Source organism: Rhinopithecus roxellana, chromosome 10 (assembly GCF_007565055.1).
Source record: "Rhinopithecus roxellana isolate Shanxi Qingling chromosome 10, ASM756505v1, whole genome shotgun sequence".
Lineage (NCBI taxonomy): Eukaryota > Metazoa > Chordata > Mammalia > Primates > Cercopithecidae > Rhinopithecus > Rhinopithecus roxellana.
In genome coordinates this window covers 54958622-54979666 of record NC_044558.1, presented here as the reverse complement: position 1 = coordinate 54979666, position 21045 = coordinate 54958622, and the positions used below count along the sequence as shown (strand labels likewise).

Here is a 21045-nt window from a genome sequence, read left to right as displayed (position 1 = left end):
GAGGCCGAGGCGGGTGGATCACGAGGTCAGGAGTTTGAGACCAGGCTGGCCAACATGGTGAAACCCCGTCTCTACTAAAAATACAAAAAAAGTAGCCGGGCGTAGTGGCGGGCGCCTGTAATCCCAGCTACTAGGGAGACTAACACAGGAGAATCGCTTGAACCCGGGAGGCAGAGGTTGCAGTGAGCCAAGATCGCACCACTGCACTCCAGCCTGGGAGACAGAGCAAGACTCCTTTGCGGGCAGGTGCAAGGGCTCACGCCTGTAATCCTAGCACTTTGGCAGGACGAGGTGGGCGGATCGCTTGAGGAGCCTGAGACCAGCCTGGGAAACATGACGAAACTCTGTCTCTACAAAAAAAAAAAAAAAAAAAAAAATACAAAAATACAAAAATTAGCCGAGGATAGTAGTGTGAACCTGTAGTACCAGCTACTACGGAGGCTGTGGTGGGAGGATCGCTTGAGCCAGGGAGGCAAAGGTTGCAGTGAGCCAAGATTGCACCACTACACTCCAACCTGGGTTACACAGCGAGACCCTGTTTCAAAAAAAAAAAAAAAAGAGGGACTAACAAATGTTTCTCTCTATGCCTCAGGTTCCATCTCTTCCAAGAAGGGTGAGCCTGCCTTTTGTCTCTGGTATAAATGCCACTTTTCCCAGAGACCTTGACCAAGCTGGATAGTGCCTTAAAGATGAGAACCCCAAATCAGGAACAAAGATAAGGGTTAGAGCAATAAAAAGGGAGGAAACCGTGTGTGCCTACTGTGTGCAAGGCACTTTTTAAAATATAACTTCCGTTTTTTCGTAAGATGGAATTACATATTTTTTGTCTTTGTTTTCCCTTTTTGTGGAGAATGGGGTCTCGCTATATTTCCTAGGCAGGTCTGGAACTCCTGGACTCATGCTATCCTCCAGCCTATGCCTCCCTACCTGCTGGGATTACAGGCGTGAACCACCGCGCCTAGCGGAATTGGAATTACATATGTTTAAATAGTCGAGAAAGGAAGTGAAGCATTGAGCCAGGATTCAAACTTTTGTCCGCCAGATTCCGAAACCCTTGCTCCTTTTCCCATTGTGTCACTCTTAGAGCCTAAGAAACGTCTTAGAGCCTAAGTGCATTCTCCTCAGCCAAGTTAAGAAAAATTAGGGCCCTGTGCGCCCTCTAGTGGTGGATCTTTCCCCCTGCAGAGCCAACTATCTCCAAGGTTCCTTTAATACCTGAAATTCACCCCCTTCGCGGCGCACGAGTCTCTGATCCCGATTGGCTGGGCAGGGCAGGCGGCGGGACGCAGGGCGCGCCCGGGCGGTGCTGATTGGCCGGAGGAAGCCAGCCGGGGGAAACTTCCGGGAATGGCCGCACTCCCGCGTTCCACCAGGCAGCATCCGGCGGCCGCGCAGCCTGCGGCTCCCCCTGCGGGCTGCTCAGCGGCGTGCACAGTCCTGCCGGCTGGCTGGGTGGGTGGTGGGCGGCGGGCAGGGGAGGGCATGGAGCGAGTCCCGGGTTGTCGAGATGAGGGTTCGGGAAGGTCTGGCCAGTAGGATTCTTCTACTCCCTGGCTCTGCACCGGGTTCCCTACTCCTGTCTCCGTCGGCTCCGCCACTTCAGGGCTTGAGACTAAAAGAGCATCCCGGCAGGGGGCCTTCCAGCCCCAAAGCAGCCTGTCCAGAGACCCCCAAATTCTGATCTTGAAGTTGGAGGCCTCCAGGGATGTTCTTTTTAAATCTTTTAGAAGCGTTAGAGGGGTTGAGGCTGCCTGACCCTGGCCTAATGGGGTAGGTAGGCCTTGGGAAGTGGAGCATGGGGGCAAATGATTCAAGCATTAAGCCTTCATCTTTTATTCCCCATCCAGTGGGGTGACGAGGCTCGGGCAGCATGACGACGGAGACCTTTGTGAAGGATATCAAACCTGGGCTCAAGAATCTGAACCTCATCTTCATTGTGCTGGAGACAGGTGTCTATACTGGGGTGGCGGGTTGGCGGGATTGGGGTGGGGGGCAGGAGGGGAAGAACGCTGTCTGCTTTATTAACTTGCTATGGGGATGGCAAGGCAAGCTGCAAGACACTCCTCACTCCCAATCTCTCTCTTCGACCCTGGGACAGAAAGTTGCAGTCAGTTATAGGGTAGCTAGAACTCTTGCCAGATCTAGACCTCCTGTGCCACAGGCCTCTTTCCACTCAGGGCCCTCTCCATGGTGCTGGCCCCTGAACTCCCACCTCCACCCCCACCACCACCCCTTCCACAATCCCAACCCCTTATGCCCCAGGGATTTGGCCTTTCCCCTGCTTGTACACCTTTTCCCTCATTCCACCAATATCTCATCCTTCTGACAGCTACCACCCCATTTATTTGACCATCCTCCCACCTCGATTTATCTGTTCTGTTCAGGCCGAGTGACCAAGACAAAGGACGGGCATGAGGTTCGGACCTGCAAAGTGGCGGACAAAACAGGCAGCATCAATATCTCTGTCTGGGATGATGTCGGCAATCTGATCCAGCCTGGGGACATTATCCGGCTCACCAAAGGGTAAGCCAGCTGGTGACTTCTGGCCTTCCAAAGGCAACAACAATCAAGATGGGGTTAACAGTCCCTATAACACTTCTGAGTACTCTGAATTTTGCTTTTTTTGGTCCCGTAGGTACGCTTCAGTTTTCAAAGGTTGTCTGACACTATATACTGGCCGTGGGGGTGATCTGCAGAAGATTGGAGAGTAAGTGCTGTCTTGGGGATTGGGACCAAGAAGCACCAGGGCAAAGGGGTTTGCAAGGAGGCAGCATAGGGTGTGTACTCCAAACCTTATTTCTGGACTTTCTCTGTTGTTGTTGTTTTTCTTGAGAAACAGTCTCTGTCGCCCAGGCTGGAGTGCAGTGGCATGATCCCGGCTCACGGTAGCCTTGACCTCCCAGGGTCAGGTGATCCTCCCACATCAGCCTCCCAAGTAGCTGAGACTACAGGCGTGCTTCACCACACCCAGCTAATTTTTTTGTATTTTTTATAGAGACGGGGTTTCGCCATGTTGCCCAGGCTGGTCCCAAACTCATGGGCTAAAGCGATCCTCCCGCTTCAGCCTCCCAAAGTGCTATGATTACAGATGTGAGTGATCACGTCCAACCTATCGGCACTTTTCTGAGGCCTCCAGCAGTGGCTCAGAGGATGAATCCAAGGCTTTAGCTACTTTCTCCCCTTGCAGATTCTGTATGGTTTATTCTGAGGTTCCTAACTTCAGTGAGCCAAATCCAGAGTACAGCACCCAGCAGGCACCCAACAAGGCGGTGAGTCCTGTGGCACAATGGTGGGAAAGGAGGGCAGATCAAGACAAGAAGCATGGGAGGGAGCAGGATCTGAATACGTAATCTGTGCCTTCAGGTGCAGAATGACAGCAACTCTTCAGCTTCCCAGCCTACCACTGGACCCTCTGCTGCTTCTCCAGGTAAATCTGTTCCCTTCCATCCACTGGTCCTCCTAACTCTCCCACTCTGCTCAGCCTAGAAAGATGCATTTCCCTCATTCCTTTTCCAAAGCTCTCTTTTCTCAGTATATCCTCCTTCACCCAATTCTCCCAGACCCCTCTTTTTTTTTTTTTTTTTTTTTTTGAGACTGTCTCGCTCTTGTCAACCAGGCTGGAGTGCAATGGCGCAATCTCAGCTTACTGCAACCTCCGCCTCAAGTGATTCTCCTGCCTCAGCCTCCCAAGTAGCTGTGATTACAGGCACCTGCCACCATGCGCGGCTAATTTTTTTTTTTAAGACAGAGTCTATGTCACCCAGGCTGGAGTGCAATTACGTGACCTTGGCTCACTGCAACCTCCGCCTCCCGGGTTCAAGCAATTCTCCTGCCTCAGCCTCCTGAGTAGCTGGGATTACAGGCACCTGCCATCATGCCTGGCTAATTTTTGTAGAGACAGGGTTTCACCATGATGGCCAGGCTGGTTTTGAACTCCTGACCTCAGGTGACCTGCCCGCCTCGGCCTCCCAAAGTGCTGGGATTACATGTGTGAGCACCACACCCAGCCATGGGCTGCAGATATCTTAGTCCAGTGAAGCAGCAGGGTTCAGCAGAGATATGGTTTAAGAACCACTGGGTTGGCCAGGCGCAGTGGCTCACGCCTGTAATCCCAGCACTTTGGGAGGCCAAGGCAGGCAGATCACCTGAGGTCAGGAGTTCAAGACCAGCCATGGCCAACGTGGCGAAACCCCATCTCTATTAAAAATACAAAAATTAGCCAGATGTTGTGGCAGGAGCCTGTAATCCCAGCTACTTGGGAGGCTGAGGCAGGAGAATGGCTTGAACCTGGGAAGCGGAGGTTGCAGTGAGCTGAGATCATGCCACTGCACTCCAGCCTGGGCAACAGTGAGACTGTTTCTCAAAAAAAAAAAAAAAAAAAAGAACCACTAGGCTATAACTTCCATGCTATTTAGGGTTCATAGTGCCCTACTGCATGCAAGAAGCAAGCCTATGCCTTCATGTAACAGATGTTTCTAGAGCACCTTCTATTTGCCACAGAATAAAACACTACCTTTAGGGGCTTGTGGTTTATACAGGAGAGAGATAATGATTATAATATGCCATGGTTAAGTTCAATGATAGTGGTATGTCCAGAATTATGAGAGCTCAAAGAAATCATCCCACACACCTGGCTTCAGTCAAACATTGAAAATTTAAGCCAGATGCAGTGGTACACACCCATCGTCCTAGCTACTTGGGAGGCTGAGGCAGGAGCATTGCTTGAGCAAGGAGTTTGAGGCTGCAGTGAGCTATGATCACACCACTGCACTCCAGCCTGGGTGACAAACTGAGACCTCATCTCTAAAACAGTAAAAATTTAAAAATAAAAATTTATATACACAAAAATGTGACTTGTTATTATCTTTGGTGGGTAAGATTATGTGTAATAATGTTTTCACTTATGCTTATCTGTATTTTCCAAAATGAACATTATCATTATGGTACACACATACACACCTTTTTTTTTTAAGTGCCTCATATTTTAACGCAGAGATTTCAGGCCCTTCCCCTTGCCATGCTTCTTCAGTTTTATAATCACTTTTGGTAAAAGGGCTTTTGTTGTTGTTGTTGTTTAATTCAGATGGAGTCTCGCACTGTCGCCAGGGCTGGAGTGCAATGGTGCAATCTTGGCTCACTGCAACCTCGCCTCCCAGGTTTAGGTGACTCTCCTGCCTCAGCCTCCTGAGTAGCTGGGATTACAGGCGCCCGCCACCACACCCAGCTAATTTTTTGTATTTTCAGTAGAGACGGGGTTTCACTATGTTGGCCAGGCTGGCCTCGAATGCCTGACCGTGTGATCCACCCACCTCGGCCTCTCAAAGTACTGAGATTACAGGCGTGAGCCACTGCGCCTGGCCCAGTAAAGGGGCATTTTTGTCAGAGATCCTTGAGCCTAGAACTAAACAGCTAATTCTAGGTCTGATTCCCAATAATAGTGAGATAAATACAAGAGAAAAATATCATACCGAGGTTCATGTAGCAACTTCCCAAATGATCATGTGAGTCTTCTCTGGAGCTTCGTTCATATTTACAGCCCACAGTCTTTTGCATTTGGTCCAATTGGCATTAAGACCGCAGTTGTGCATGGTGAAGACTGTGCCACTCTTTGGGGGATGCAGGCAGGCCTTGAGATGGACCCCTCTCCTATGTTAACTAATTCCTTTGTTTCTTCTCCTCCCACAACTAGCCTCTGAGAGCCAGAATGGGAATGGACTGAGTGCCCCAACAGGTCCTGGTGGTGGCCCACATCCCCCTCATACTCCCTCCCACCCGCCCAGCACCCGAATCACTCGAAGCCAGCCCAACCACACACCTGCAGGCCCACCTGGCCCTTCCAGCAACCCTGTTAGTAACGGCAAAGAAACCCGGAGGAGCAGCAAAAGATAGCATGACATTCTTTCTTCCTGCCACCACCACATCCCAAGTGTCTCCTGGAGAGCAAGATAGCCTTCCACTGGCTGGCTGGTGTAGCAGTATTTTAGCCACTGAACTTCAGTGGAGGGGTGGTGAGCAGTGTTCTTATCCACCCTAATCTCATACTCCCTCATTGTCCAGCTGAACTAGCTGTCCCCTGGGAGTCAGGACCCTCTGCCTGCTCTCTTTCCTCTTTAGAAATGGCAGTTACTGGCTGGGCGCGGTGGCTCACGCCTGTAATCCCAGCACTTTGGGAGGCCGAGGTGGGTGGATCACCTGAGGTCGGGAGTTCGAGACCAGCCTGACCAACATGGAGAAACCCCATCTCTACTAAAGGTACAAAATTAGCCAGGCGTGGTGGTGCATGCCTGTAATCCCAGCTACTCGGGAGGCTGAGGCAGGAGACTTGCTTGAACCCAGGAGGCGGAGGTTATGGTGAGCCGAAATTGCACCATTGCACTCCAGCCTGGGCGACAAGAGAGAAATTCCCATCTCAAAAAAAAAAGAAAAAAAGAATCCAGGCTTAGCCTCCAGGTGTCCAGAAAGAAAGAAATGGCAGTTACCATCTGTTTCTTCTGTATGAGACATGGGAGTCTAACTGAAATCTCTCCTTCCTAATAAATGTTAACCATTCTACTCTGTGTTGGACTCCTTTGCTTTTTGTGGGAAAAGGAAGAGGTTAGCAACTAGGCATTTGGGAAGGTGGGGTGTCTCTAGAAGGTGGAAGGAAGATAGGTTACAGGTAAGGAGGCCCAGGCAAAGCAGACCTGCCCCTTTAAGGTAGTGTCCCTCCCCTACCCCCTCCCTGCAGGTGACCCTTGCCCGCCTGCCTGCCTACCCCCCCAGCTGGAACCAAGAAGGCTGTGTCCCCCTTCCTCTGGGTGTCCTTGTCTCCTGCGATCAGGTAATGCCAACCTCAACCCCCTGGACCAGTCACCCCTATCAGACTTTGCTTGCCTGATTTTAGGCCAGGTCAGACATCAGAGGGGAGCCCAGATCCTTGTTTCCTCTCCCCCACAGGGCTTCCCCTTTCTTGGTCATTGATCCCTAGAGCTCTGGCTCTTTCTCTTCTTGGGGTGAGAAATTGCTAAAAACAGTTTATTTCCCATGCATGCATCTGGGCTTGCCACTGATCTGCCTTTTCCCCCTCCTCCCCAGGTTAGGGACACCTGGGTCCAACCTTCCCAAGGAATATGGGGATGGGGGTTGGAGATGAAGTTTAGTGCCAGATGTAAGGTAGGTGGGGTGGAAGTACATGCGGGAAAGGGCTAAAATGGTACTAACTGTGTTAAGGATGGGGTGAATTATTTAAGACGAAAAAGACTAGGCCCAGGTTCTCCTTAGCCATGTGGCTTTCCCAGGGCAGAGGGTGGCCCCTCCCTACTCAGGGGCCCAGCAGAGACTGACCTTTGACCCCCACCCCAGAGACCAGTGAACCATTAACTCCTCTCTTATGTGAGCCTTCACACACTGGCCCCACCCCTGACCCCGCCCCAAGGCAGGTGGGCTAGGAGGGGGTGCGTGTCCATCTCAGCCTTCTATGTGACGTGGCCTCCGATCCACCTGGACACCTGGAGGCTAAGCCTGGATTCCCCCCTCCCTGACTCAGGAACTGCTTAACATCAACGGCAAGATCTAACAAGGGACCTGAGGTGACAGCTCTTGCATTGCCAGTAGGGGTGAGGCCCTGGGGATTAAGGGGGGATAAAGAGGTGGTGCAAAGTTGAGGGGTGGGGTTTAGGGGACAAGGAATGGACAGTCAGCTCTGGATGAAGTATGGGGAGAGCTCCGAGTCAGGGAAGTGCTCTAGGAACCGGCAAACAAGAGGCTGCTCCCAAAGAAGGCAGTGTGAAGGGAGAAAGAAGGCTGCAGTAGGGGCTACTGCTGGACTCAGTGGGGAACAGGTGTAAGGAGCTCTGGCTCCCCCATGGACCCGAGCTGGAGAGCAGAGCAGCAACTCCAGGCCATTTGTTCTTCTTCCAGGGCACAGTCCTCAGGATGTTTCAGGGAGAATAGGAGCCAGAACCTGAGACCCTAAGCCATTCCCCTCACCAATGATGGGGTCCCCAGTGAGTCATCTGCTGGCTGGCTTCTGTGTGTGGGTCGTCTTGGGCTGGGTAGGGGGCTCAGTCCCCAACCTGGGCCCTGCTGAGCAGGAGCAGAACCATTACCTGGCCCAGCTGTTTGGCCTGTATGGAGAGAATGGGACGCTGACTGCAGGGGGCTTGGCGCGGCTTCTCCACAGCCTGGGGCTAGGCCGAGTTCAGGGGCTTCGCCTGGGACAGCATGGACCTCTGACTGGACGGGCTGCACCCCCAGCTGCAGACAATTCCACGCACAGGTACTGACCCCTTCCTCCACTCCACAGGGCCACATCCCCCAGGTTCTCTCAGTGCTTGCTCCCAGTTGCCTCGTTCTGGCTTCCTCACGAGATGCCTGGAGTTACAAATTCTTCAGAATTGTAATTCTTCAGCTCCTTGGTATCTCTTCGATACCTCTCATGCCTCCATTGCCTTCTTTCTCTTTTTGAGACGGGGGGTTGCATTTTGTCACCCAGGCTGAAGTGCAGTGACATATTCACGGCTCACTGCAACCTCCGCCTCCCAGGCTGAAGCCATCCTCCCACCTCAGCCTCCTGAGCAGCTGGAACCACAGGCACACACCACCACTCTCGGCTAATTTTTAAAATTTTTTGTAGAGACAGGGTTTCGCCATGTTGCCCAGGCTGTTCTCAAACTCCTGGGCTCAGCTCAGCGATCTGCCTGCCTCAGCTTCCCAAAGTGCTGGGACTACAGATGGGAGCCACCACCCTAGACCTCCATTGCCTTCTAATTCTTTCCTCCTCCAAATCTCTAAGCCCTTAAATTTCTTGCTCTTAGTATCACTGTTCAGTGTCTCTGGGCTAATTTGGCTCCAAATTCGTAGCCCTTTCTTTTTCTTTTTTTTCTTTTTTTTTTTGAGACGGAGTTTTGCTCTTGTTGCCCAGGCTGGAGTGCAGTGGCGCTATCTCGGCTCACCGCAACCTCTGCCTCCCAGGTTTAAGCAATTCTCCTGCCTCAGCCTCCCTGGTAGCTGGGATTACAGGCATGTGCACCACACCCAGCTAATTTTGTATTTTTAGTAGAGACGGGGTTTCTCCATATTGGTCAGGCTGGTCTCGAAGTCCCGACCTCAGGTGATCTGCCCGCCTTGGCCTCCCAAAGTGCTGGGATTACAGGCATGAGCCACCGCACCTGGCAGCCCTTTCTTTTTTCTTTTCTTTTTTTTTTTTTTGAGACAGAGTCTCGCTCTGTCGCCCAGGCTGGAGTGCAGTGGTGTGATCTTGGCTCACTGTAACCTCCGCCTCCCGGGTTCAAGCAGTTCTCCTGCCTCAGCCTCCTGAGTAGCTGGGATTACAGGCACATGCCACCATGCCTGGCTAATTTTTGTAATTTTAGTAGAGATGGGGTTTCACCATATTGGTCAGGCTGGTCTCAAACTCCCGACCTCAGGTGATCCACCCACCTCAGCCTCCCAGAATGCTGGGATTACAGGTGGGAGCCACCGTGCCTGGCCATTCGTAGCCCTTTTGGTTGTTCTCCGTTTTTTTTTTTTTTTTTTTTTTTTTTTTTTTTGAGACGGAGTTTCGCTCTTTTTGCCCAGGCTGGAGTGCAATGGCGCAATCTCAGCTCACCACAACCTCCGCCTCCCGGGTTCAAGCGATTCTCCTGCCTCAGCCTCCCGAGTAGCTGGAATTACAGGCATGCACCACCACCCCAGCTAATTTTGTATTTTTAGTAGAGATGGGGTTTCTCCATGTTGGTCAGGCTGGTCTCGAACTCCCGACCTCATGTGATCCGCCCACCTTGGCCTTCCAAAGTGCTGGGATTACAGGTGTGAGCCACTGCGCCCGGCTCGTTGTCCTTCTTTTTTCTGTCCCCCCAGTGGCAGAAAATGGACAACTCTCAGATCTTCCTAAGAATGACATTCCATGGTTTCTGGGTCCCAGGATCTCCCATCAGTGGCTAGTTCCCTCTTTCCCCCTAAACTCCCTGGGAGCCTCTCAAAGCGGGTTGATAGAGAACACAAGGGAGGCTGACTTGCTGTCTCATCCATTCCAGGCCGCAGAACCCTGAGCTGAGTGTGGATGTCTGGGCAGGGATGCCTCTGGGTCCCTCAGGGTGGGGTGACCTGGAAGAGTCAAAGGCCCCTCACCTACCCCGTGGGCCAGCCCCCTCGGGCCTGGACCTCTTTCACAGGCTTCTGCTGCTGGACCACTCATTGGCTGACCACCTGAATGAGGATGTGAGTCTGATGGTCTCTAAAGGGTTAGGAGCCACGGGATTAGATGGCCTGAAATGTTTAAATAATCAGTTTTTTTGTTTTATTTTTAAATCCCAACATGGGCCAGGTGTGGTGGTTCATGCCTGTAATCCCAACACTTTGGGAGGCCGAGGTGAGTGGATCACCTGAGGTCAGGAGTTTGAGACCAGCCTGGCCAACATGGTGAAACCCCATCTCTACTAAAAAATACAAAAATTAGCCAGGCGTGGTAACGGGTGCCTGTGATCCTAGCTAGTTGGGAGGCTGAGGTGAGAAAATCGCTTGAACCTGGGAGGCGGAGGTTGCAGTGAGCCGAGATGGTGCCATTTGCACTCCAGCCTGGGCAACAAGAGGGAAACTCCGTCTAAAAAAAAAAAATAGCTGGGCACGGTGGCACATGCCTGTAATCCCAGCTACTCAGGAGGCTGAGGCAGGAGAATTGCTTGAACCCCGGAGGCAGAGATTGCAGTAAGCCGAGATCACACTACTGCACTCCAGCCTGGGTGACAGAGTAAGACTGTCTCAAAAAAAAAAAAAAAAAAAAAAAAAAAAAATTCCATTGTGGTCTTAGGGGATGCTATTTCAACAGTGAACTATGTTCCCTCTAGGATCAGAGCAGGTGAGCCCATATCCAGAGCTCCAAGACTCAGTTTAGGGGAATAGATGGCAAAGCAGAGAATCTAGAGAAGCAGCCCAGGGTAGGATCTGGATGGTCACCTGGAGAGGAGAACTGCAGGGAATGGATAGCTGTCTTCATCCAGAAAGACAGATAATATGTTCTACTTACACCAGAGGGCAGACAAAGCTGCCTGACCCTGATGGAGGTCCAGTGAGTGCCCTATCGCAGGAAGCATTCAAGCTGAGGCCGGATGAACATCGGACAGGGCTGTTGAGAGGGAGGTTAGATGGCATTTTAGGGTCTTTTCCCTTTTAAGATTCTGGCATGGAGAGCTCTAGTTTTCCAACCAGCTTCATTTATCAAATCAATGAAATGAATGAAATGATCAGGGTTTCGGGGGGGAAATGATGACAATGCTCACTAGCACCCAGTTTGCATCGAATTGAATACCTGCATTTGACTGAATATTTACTAATAATTAATACACGTTGATTATAAGTACCCTTGGCCCCAGTCCCCAAGACACCTGCCGGTAGGAGCAAAGGGGACCCTGGGAGAGACCCAGGAGTCTATGCAATGGAAGGACAGCTGTTAAATATCTTTTTTTTTTTTTTTTTTTTTGAGGCAGGGTGTGACTCTGTCACCCAGGCTGGAGTGCAATGGTGCGATCTCGGCTCACTGCAACCTCCACCTCCTGGGTTAAAGCAATTCTCCTGCCTCAGCCTCCCAAGTAGCTGGGATTGTAAGTGTTCACTACCATCCCCAGCTAATTTTTTTTTTTTTTTTTGAGATGGAGTCTCACTCTGTCGCCCAGGCCGGAGTGCACTGGCGTGATCTCAGCTCACTGCAACCTCTGCCTCCTGGGTTCAAGCAATTCTCCTGTCTCAGCCTCCTGAGTAGCTGGGATCACAGGCGCACGCCACCATGCCCAGCTAATTTTTTGTACTTTAGTAGAGATGGGGTTTCACCATGTTGCCCAGGCTGGTCTCGAACTCCTGAGCTCAGGCAATCCACCTGCCTCAGGCTCCCACAGTGCTGGGATTACAGGCCTGAGCCACCGCACCCGGCTCATCCCCAGATAATTTTTGTATTTTTAGTAGAGACAGGGTTTCACCATGTTGGCCAGGTTGGTCTAGAACTGCTGACCTCAGGTGACCCACCCGCCTGGGCCTCTCAAGTGCTGGGATTACAGGTGTGAGCCACCGCACCTGGCCAAGTGTTAAAGATCTGAGTCATAGTTCCTGGTGATTCTCCAACGTATGAACCTCAACTCCCCTAGTGTCTGAACGGCTCCCAGCTGCTGGTCAATTTTGGCCTGAGTCCCGCTGCTCCTCTGACCCCTCGTCAGTTTGCTCTGCTGTGCCCAGCCCTGCTTTATCAGATCGACAGCCGCGTCTGCATCGGAGCTCCGGCCCCTGCACCCCCAGGGGATCTACTATCTGGTCAGCAAGTAGGAGTGGGTGGGGGGCTCCCTGAATCCTGGAAGTGGGGCCCATGCCAAGAAAGGAGGCTCACTGGGGTCCTGTCTCTCCTTGTAGTGTTCTCTCTGCCCCACCTTACATGTGGGACTCTCCTCCTGCCCTGGCCTAACTTCAGCCCCTGATTCTCCCCAGCCCTGCTTCAGAGTGCCCTGGCAGTCCTGTTGCTCAGCCTCCCTTCTCCCCTATCCCTGCTGCTGCTGCGGCTCCTGGAACCTCGTCTACTGCGGCCCTTGCTGGGCTTCCTGGGGGCCCTGGCCGTGGGCACTCTTTGTGGGGATGCACTGCTACACCTGCTACCGCATGTATGTGAAGCCCCTTCTTTGAACCTCTGGCCTCCATGGATCTAAGGTGTCCCCAGCCATAGGACATCCCCTCCCCCTTTCCATCAGCTCCCACATCCTACTCCTGGATCCTGGCTTCAGCTCACGGCTGCCTTCAAGTAGAGCATTCTGCAAAGGCTTGCCACCCCCCACACAAGGGGATGTTGTTGGGTATAGGGGCTTCCAGGGTCTGCCCTGACCTTCTCTCTGTCAGGCACAAGGAGAGCGGCACGCAGGACCTGGTGGACTACCAGAGGAGGACCTGGGCCCGGGGCTGTCAGTGCTCGGAGGCCTCTTCCTGCTCTTTGTGCTGGAGAACATACTGGGGCTTTTGCAGCACCGAGGGCTCAGGCCAGTGAGTGATACCCTTTTCTCCTCCTTCTGCTGAAACCAGAGTCCCAGTCAAGAACTGGGCCTGGCTGGGCGTGGTGGCTCACGCCTGTAATCCCAGCACTTTGGGAGGCCGAGGCGGGCAGATCACAAGGTTAGGAGTTCGAGACCAGCCTGACCAACACGGTGAAACCCCGTCTCTACTAAAAATATAAAATTAGCTGGGCGTGGTGGCGCATGCCTGTAATCCCAGCTACTCAGGAGGCTGAGGCAGGAGAATCGCTTGAACTCGGGAGGTGGAGGTTGCAGTGAGCCGAGATCGCACCACTGCACTTCAGCCCAGGTGACAGAGTGAGACTCTGTCTCAAAAAAAAAAAAAAAAAAAAAAAAAGAACTGGGTCAAAAAGCCAAGAGAGGAGCAGTGTGTGCTCCTGGATCTCCGATATTTGCCTGGTGTGCAGGACCTATCGGCTAACAGGGAGTGGGCAGGGGCTCCTTAAGCACAGACCCAGGACTTCTGGCCAAATGGCATCCTCTTCTGAGCTCAAGTCAACAAGAAACAGAGGGGAGGTGCCAACCTGGGAAGAAGGTAGAGGCCAAAGAACATCCCAGGTGCCAGAGGTGGAACCAGGTGTTCATTTTCCCAGCTTGTGGCCTGGCTTTCCCTTAGTCCCTGGCTCTGCTGCCTCCTCCACTAGGAGGGATACCCTCCTATTTCAGAGATGCTGCAGGCGAAAACGAAGGGATCTCGAAACACGAAACCTGGACCCGGAGAATGGCAGTGGGATGGCCCTTCAGCCCCTACAGGCAGCTCCAGGTGACTAGAGGTGAAAATTTGAAGAGTAGGTTCCAAGCTCACAGTCCTTACTTGCAGCCACCAACACTGTCCTGTGGTTCTTCCCGCAGAGCTAGGGGCTCAAGGCCAGAGGGAGCAGAACAGCCAGCACCCACCAGCCCCAGCCCCTCCTGGGCACCAAGGCCACAGTCATGGGCACCAGGGTGGCGCTGATATCACGTGGATGGTCCTCCTGGGAGATGGTCTACACAACCTCACTGATGGGCTGGCCATAGGTGTGAGGGGTGGGAATGGAGGGAAGCAGGTCCAAGGGGAGGCCAGGGTTCCTAGTTATCAGCTGGGGCTAGGAGAGGGCCCTGAAGAAAATGGGGAGAGGACGGGAGGACCACAGAACACAGGAGCCTGCTTCTGAGGAGACATTTCTTCTGGACTGACAACTTCCAACCCTGTTGGCCCCAGGTGCTGCCTTCTCTGATGGCTTCTCCAGTGGCCTCAGTACCACCTTAGCGGTCTTCTGCCACGAGCTGCCCCATGAACTGGGTAGGAATGGCAGGAACAGGGCGGGGTGGACTCCAGAAAGGAGACAGCTCCAAGGGGTAGAGCTTGGAGGCTGGCGGGTGGCATGGATGAGGGGCACCCCAGCTTACTCCCTCCCATCTTGTCCTCTGTCTCCAACAGGTGACTTTGCCATGCTGCTCCGGTCAGGGCTGTCCTTTCGGCGGCTGCTGCTGCTGAGCCTTGTGTCTGGAGCCCTGGGACTGGGGGGTGCAGTCCTGGGGGTGGGGCTCAGCCTGGGCCCTGTCCCCCTCACTCCCTGGGTGTTTGGGGTCACTGCTGGGGTCTTCCTCTATGTGGCCCTTGTGGACATGGTGAGAGATGTCGGGTAGAGCAGAGAAAACAAGGGCAGTGGGGAGGTGGGAGGGGAGGAGAAGGAGGTAGCAGTCCCTCCGCCTCTACCATTAGCTCCTGGAAGGGCGTCAGACCACAGGCCCGCAAAAGTCTGAGAAACAAGAGACTGAGGTGTTTGGGTGGGGGCTGCTGATGCTTTTTGACACCCTTCCTCTGTTGTTGAGAGGTCAGGGGCAAGGCCAGAATCCTGACATCCTCTTTTTCTTTCAGCTACCAGCCCTGCTTCGTCCTCCGGAGCCCATGCCTACGCCCCATGTGCTCCTGCAGGGGCTGGGGCTGCTGCTGGGGGGCGGCCTCATGCTTGCCATAGCCCTGCTGGAGGAGCGGCTACTGCCCGTGACCACTGAGGGCTGACGGGGCCAGTGGAAAGGGGTCAGGTTGCCCTTCCTTCCCCCCAACCACAGGAATGGAGGCGGGACACAGGGCCAGTAGGAGCAACAGGATTTTAATAAACAGAACCCATCCCAAAGCCATGACTACGACAGTTGTACTTGCACCAAAACAGCATAGAAAACCAGAGTGTGGTGGGAGGACCCGAAGCCGGTTGGGGGAGGATGTGAGTAGGGGCCTGGAGGGCGCAGGGTCATTAATCTGCGGGGAGAGCATTGTGCTTTAGCCCAGGTAGGGGAGGGGTGGGGCAAATGCACCGAGGTCCCCACTTTTTCCTGCTGCCCTCGGCACCCTGGGGATGCAGGCATCTGGGCACATCTGCCCCTTATTGCTGCCCACCAGCGTTAAACGCCCCTGATCCCAACACTAGCACCACAGGTGGTTCCGGGGCAGGGAGAGGCAGGAATGGGAAAATTGCTTAGAGAAAGATTCCACTAGAATCCAGTGAATTGTGCTCAGTTCTCTTTACTTCCTACAACCGAGTACATGGGTCACAGGGTAGAGGGTGCAACAGGACATGGAACATGCCCCTCCGTGCCCCCCAACACACACCTGCACACAGGATGGTGGTGTCTGCAGCATCACAGGTCATGCAGGGCTTGGGGAAGGGGAGGTTCACACACACATAGATGCCCACAGTGGGTACCAGACAGAGAACACCCCTGAATATACACAGCTGTACATGGGGAACCCCCAGGTCCCCACCCCAACCCTCTCCCCTGTCTTGCTGTCCCCCTCAGGGGAACTATATTGCTTTGAGAGAGCCACCCCAGGGGCTGCTCTGCCAGGCACCCTCCCATCCCACCCACACCCATTTTGGCACATCTGCAAGACACAGCAGCGAGAGTAGGCACCCTCCCTTCCCAGGCTTCTGTGGCCTGGAGCTGGGGAAGGGGGTAGGAGACTTCATCCTCCATCCTCCCCTAACCCTTCCCAAACCCCTGCCAAACCCACTCCAGTCAGAACCCACCCCCACCCCCCAAACACACATACAAAGCTGAGCTATCCAGGAACACAAGGGAAACAAGGAGATTGTCCAGGGTGGGAGCGGAGGCAGCGGGGGAAGAAGACTGGAAGCAGAGACCTCCCCCACTGTGGGGGGGCAGACTGGCACAACAGCTACTTTAGTGCAATTGGAGAGGGTGCCCAGAGTGAGGGGTGGAGAAGGGAGGGAAGGCGCTCCCCAGCTTCCCTGGGGGCAAAGTCAGGCTTCCAGATTCCCCAGGGAAAGGGCCTACCAGGAGTGGGTGAGGGCCAAGGTGGATCCTCTGGTCACCCACCACCCTCTGCCCTCCCAAATGCAGTGACAGTGTCCCCCTCACACCTAAGTGGGCAACAGCAGCCTTGGAGTCAGTACCTTCAAGTAATTCAAAGAGCAGACCCTCCCCACCCCAGCTTCACCCCATCTCTGGGATTTGGTCGCTTCTCTAGGGGTTGGGTTGGGAGGAGGGAGCCCCCAAGGCAGACCCTTCCCTCTCTACCTCCCACTTCCCAGACCACTGGGCTTGGTCCTCAAAGATTCCTCACCTCCGCCCTTGCCCCAACTGGGTCAAGGCTGCAGAAGGCTGGAGCCACCACAATTAGAGGGGAAGGGGCTGCTTTGTTCCTTATCCCTCCTTCTTAAAAGGTAGGGTTCAAACTAGGCGGGATGGGGGCCCATACTGGTTTGCCCCAGGAGTAGGGTTTCTGGGCTAGGGTCTGTAAGGCTATTTTCCTTTGCGGTGGGAAGGGGAGGTAGGGGATGAACACTGGGTATGGGAAGTGGGTGAGAAATGGCTGAGAGGGAAGGAGGAAGGGGCCTCCCCGCTGGAGCAGTCACTGGAGTCATTCAGACAAAAACACTCACGTGCATAAGATACACAGCGTGCAAACTCAGCCCTGCCAGCCTGGCCCCAATCCCACCTCTCAGGACCCCTTCCAAGACCCTGGAGGAGGTTTTGGGGGTATAGCTGTAGAACCGTTCACTCTGGCCCCATCCACCCCACCCCCAGCCTCTTCTCCCCTTCTAGGTCCAGGGAGTAAGAAGGTGCTCGGGTGGGCAGACAGTGGTGGAAACAGTATTGAGTTTTCCTTTGGTTACATATTGAAGGCAAAGGTGAGCTGGACTTACAGTCAAAACGGATAGGGGTGAGGAAGGAAGAGGGGCCATGGCTGGGGTTGGAGAGGGAGGTAGGCCCTCCTCAGCCCCTCCACCCCAAGAAACACGTCTACATGGGGTGGCAGTCCCTCAGTCTCATCTCTCCCACCCCCCACAGCACCAAACAAAAGGAGAAGCCCCCTCCCCCAGGGGCTGCTCCCCACCCCAACCTGGGCTGTACATTCAGTGGTTTTCAGCAGTCCTATGGCTCAGGGGGCCACGGGGCGGGGGAGGTGGCCCGTCAGTCTCAGTGGACAGTGGCAGTGACCCGGGTCTGCTGGTCCTTCCTGGGACCCACAGTTTGTGCCATTCGTTTTTCTGAAGGATATAGTACATGACCCTACTAGAGCCACCGCCCAATCAGAAATAGCTCCCCCAAAATCAGAAACTAAAAACTGGCTCTTTCCATCTCACCCTCTGATTCACACGTCTGTTTCCCTGTCTCCTATGTCATCCTCGCTCTGTTTCCTTTGCTGGGACCTGGGGCTGCTCCCAGGGTCCTCGCTTAAAATAGGCCTTTTCACAAAAGTGCTTATTACTTGAAGCAAGTGCTTTAGAGCTGCGGTGGGGAGAGGGGGAAGGGGGAGGGCAAAGGGAAGGCGCTGTTCCCTCCCCACCCTCTCCCATGAAGATTGGGGGGCATTCTGCCTGTTTTACTTCTCCACACCCGTTTAAGTCAAAGAGGTTAAAAAAAAACTTAACATTAAAATAAATATGCAGTGGCCATGAGAATGGTCAAAATGCTTCAAAAAACACTAGGGCTGGGGAGCCCAGGGTGGGGCGTGGGGTTTCCTTTGGCATAAGGAGAGGAGGCTGTTTGTCCCCCAGGCTTCCTCACAGCCACGTACGGAGGGATAGAGGACTCCCCACCACCTCCCAGCACTGCTGACAGTGTGCTGAGGGCAGCAGGGAGCAGACAGCCCCCAGAAATCTCATCTAGCAAGACAACGGGGCTCCTGACAGACACTCAGATGCTTCCCGCCATCGCCAAACGTCGCAAAAGGAGAACACGACTCACACTCCGCAAGTTCTCTCTGGAGGACCCATCTCCTCACTTCCCTTGCCCCCCACCACCTAATTCCCAGCACCAAGATGAGAAGGAGGGGGTGGAATGGGAAGATTTCAGGAGAGAGAATTGAAGGGAAGGCAAGCTTTGCAGAGCCAGCAGGGTTGGGGATGGGGGCTGCAGCCCTTAAGAGAGGTCACATTGATTGTCATATAGGGGAGGACACGGTGTGGAGGGAGGTGGGCAAGAGGGGCGTCACAAGGCCCTTTGGCTTTGAAAATAAAAATAAAAACTAAAAGCTGTACAATCCTTCTCATCAATAATGGTCATTTGGAAGCCTTGAAATGATTTAGGAACTGAGGGTTGGGAGAAGCAAGACACAGAGACAGGGGATCCAAAGGGACCATGGAAAGATAAGGACTTGGACACACCCCAGGCTTCTGGAAACCAGCATGAGGTATGGTTAAGGGTATCCACTGGGGAGGGAGGGGGTCCCTGGGACGCACCCCTCCCCTCAGCCCACCCTTGACAAGGATGGCAAGACATTCAGGGTATACAACTAAAAGATGGGTAAGACTGTGAATAAAGCAAACTTGGGTAGGGGAGGGAGGCTGAAGGATCCCCTCAGGGGGAGACCCTGTACTGTGTAAACGAAGCCTGTCCAGTTCTCAGGGGGCAATACTGATGGCAGCCAAACTGGGCGAGGATGCACTGTGGGGGTGGAGGGGGCATGACCTCTATTCAAGTTCTGTGTCTTGGCCCCTGGCTGAGGTATTGAGTGTGAGGAAGGGAACACTGGGCTGCAGGAGTGGGTCCAACTGTCCAGGAGGCTGCACTAGGAGATGGGTGGACAGAGCACTTAAAGGGACCAGGGCCAAATTCAATGCTACATTTAGAGAGAAAACTGCCCCCTCTTCACTCCAGCCCAGTTTGGCTTTTGGGGTGCGACTTTTAGAAATCTTACCAATGCAGCCCCTAGCTCAATCCCATCTTTCCTCCCTGCTGGGAAGGCAGGGTCCAAGCCCCAGTACCTATTCATCTCTCTCTAGGTCAGAGCTTCTTCCTCACACTGGAGGGGAAGCCTGGGTCCCGAGTAGCCACGGTCCCTTGTCGGCCCTGCCCCTCCTACCATCTTTGGCTTCAGATCAGGAGTGACTGGGGCAGTGGATACTCTTGGACATAACGGAAGGTGGAGGCAGATCGGGAGCACAGATAAACTATGGGCTTGGGAGCACAGGAGGAAGAACATGGTCCCTCCCTCCATATACATGCAAACACATGCCTGAAACACAGTGGACATACTAGGGCTGTGGTTTTGAAATGGGCAGGAAATTAATTTGTTTCTTCCCCTAAAGGATAAAACGTTTACTTAAAAATTCATGACAAGCCTCAAAGTTCAAGGAAAGGAGAGCCAGGGCAGGAATGGCCACAGGCTCTGCCCTCCCAAAAGAAGATAAAAGAAAGAAGCAAGGTTAAAGTGCGTGGTTAGGGGCCAGGCTAGGACTGGGAGGGAAGGGGAGGGGGCAGGCTGTGGGGGCAGAACCAGCCCTTGATTTGCATATGAGGAGCCAGGGGAGAGTGCAGGATTGGGGCCCAGGTACAGTAGTTGCTGCTTCAAGTGTTTTGCATTTGAACTTTAGGGGTGATAGGGTACAGAAGTGGGGAAAAAGCTCCAGGCCCCAGTGCTAAATATCCTCCCCCCTCATCCTCTAGCTGCCCCTGAAGGGGGAGGGGGACACCCCCAGAGTGCTCACACAGTACCAGAAATTAAGGCTTCTCACTGCTGCGGGGATGGAGGGACCGGCCGAGCAGGGAGGCAGTGATGGGTATGGAAGAAGAGGGGATCTGCCTGGCAGCAGGGGCAGGGGAGAAGAGGGACACAGAGAGGAGTCCCCAGGGAAGAGTCAGGGGAGCTGGCAGCAGAAAGAGGGAACCAAGAGATGGAGTCAAAGAATGGGGGAGCCAGGCATTTAGCAATTATTTTGGGACACTTGGCAGAAGGGGTCGCCCTGGGGGTACCAAGGGCCTGGGGTGCTCCCTGTCAGTCCCAGACCCCTGCCAGGCCAAGATGGTGTGGCAAAGGGGTGAGCAGCTGCTCCCCAGGGCTTCCTTCCCCTCCGCCCCCTCCACCCAGTCGTGTTCTCCTTTAAAGTGCCCTAAATGTTTAGACTTTTTCTAAATAAATAGAATTAGATATCAAGCCACCGGCGGGGGAGGGACACTGGAGGGGGCTACTCGGAGTAGCAGCCGTCTAACCCAATGGCGCCAGGCCGCTCCTGGCTATAGGGGCAGGAGGCCCCATGGGGCAGGGCGCCACAGCCACCCACCGTCTTGGCGGCTGCAATGCTGCAGTTCTTGAGCAGGCTGAAGCTGAAAGGACTGACGGCATCCTTAGGTGGGAAAGGCTTCATGGTGGAAAGGATCAAGGCCAGGCAGTCTGCCACATCTTTGTTGGGGGCACAGGCCAGTGCTGGGGTGTGACCTGCAGGGCCAAGGGGGAGAATAGAAGCACAGAGTCCTGTATCCCAGCCAGCCTCCCCCAAGCCCTGAAGTCTGTTCTCTGTGGAGGGAGCCAAGGCAGGCAGGTACCCAGCAGGGGCAGAATCCAAGGGTGATAAGGGCCCAGGAAGGCTGACAGGCAGATTCTCTGAGTGCGGGCTAAAGGGTGGGCATGGGAATCAAAGCCCGGGGTGTGGAGTCCTCCTGACCCTGCAGGCTCCCCTCTGAAACTCCAGAGTACTGGTGTGGGCTCCCTACTCTGAAGAGTTCCCTTGGGAAGAAAATCCCATGTAAAACAAGATTAAGAAGTCACCTCCTAAAGAATGTCCCTGACCCCAAA

General features: G+C 53.8%; 3 protein-coding genes across 7 annotated transcripts in view; 2 read left to right on the top strand and 1 right to left on the bottom strand.

The window, feature by feature from the left end:
• The first annotated feature begins 1330 nt into the window (after positions 1 to 1330).
• NABP2 (nucleic acid binding protein 2) lies at positions 1331 to 6557 on the top strand. The gene is made up of 7 exons (XM_010377805.2): positions 1331 to 1452; positions 1848 to 1949; positions 2385 to 2523; positions 2636 to 2707; positions 3188 to 3269; positions 3364 to 3427; positions 5690 to 6557. Exons 2-7 carry the CDS (start codon positions 1871 to 1873, stop codon positions 5887 to 5889), a joined length of 636 nt encoding a protein of 211 aa, XP_010376107.1. The 5' UTR covers positions 1331 to 1452; positions 1848 to 1870; the 3' UTR covers positions 5890 to 6557.
• A 177-nt stretch (positions 6558 to 6734) lies between these two features.
• SLC39A5 (solute carrier family 39 member 5) lies at positions 6735 to 15368 on the top strand. 4 transcript variants are annotated; one of them, XM_030939127.1, is made up of 13 exons: positions 6735 to 6820; positions 7075 to 7152; positions 7526 to 7595; positions 7900 to 8257; positions 10017 to 10200; positions 12117 to 12279; positions 12451 to 12620; positions 12853 to 12993; positions 13689 to 13785; positions 13875 to 14039; positions 14224 to 14304; positions 14443 to 14633; positions 14884 to 15368. In XM_030939127.1, the coding sequence occupies exons 4-13, from the start codon at positions 7971 to 7973 to the stop codon at positions 15025 to 15027; spliced, it is 1623 nt and encodes a 540-aa protein (XP_030794987.1). In that variant the 5' UTR covers positions 6735 to 6820; positions 7075 to 7152; positions 7526 to 7595; positions 7900 to 7970; the 3' UTR covers positions 15028 to 15368. The 4 variants fall into 4 exon arrangements, with proteins under 4 accessions (XP_030794987.1, XP_010376103.1, XP_010376104.1 ...); XM_010377801.2 differs by lacking the exon at positions 7075 to 7152 and having other exon boundaries at positions 6743 to 6820; positions 7526 to 7568; XM_010377802.2 differs by lacking the exon at positions 7075 to 7152 and having other exon boundaries at positions 6777 to 6820.
• Positions 15100 to 21045, bottom strand: part of ANKRD52 (ankyrin repeat domain 52) — a 21803-nt gene continuing 15857 nt past the window's right edge. The window contains exon 28 of one of the 2 annotated variants that reach the window (XM_030939126.1): positions 15100 to 20688. In XM_030939126.1, coding sequence (XP_030794986.1) covers positions 20438 to 20688 — 251 coding nt within the window. In that variant the 3' untranslated portion in view covers positions 15100 to 20437. The remainder of the gene's footprint in view (positions 20689 to 21045) is intronic. The other variant, XM_010377804.2, reaches the window with a different exon arrangement.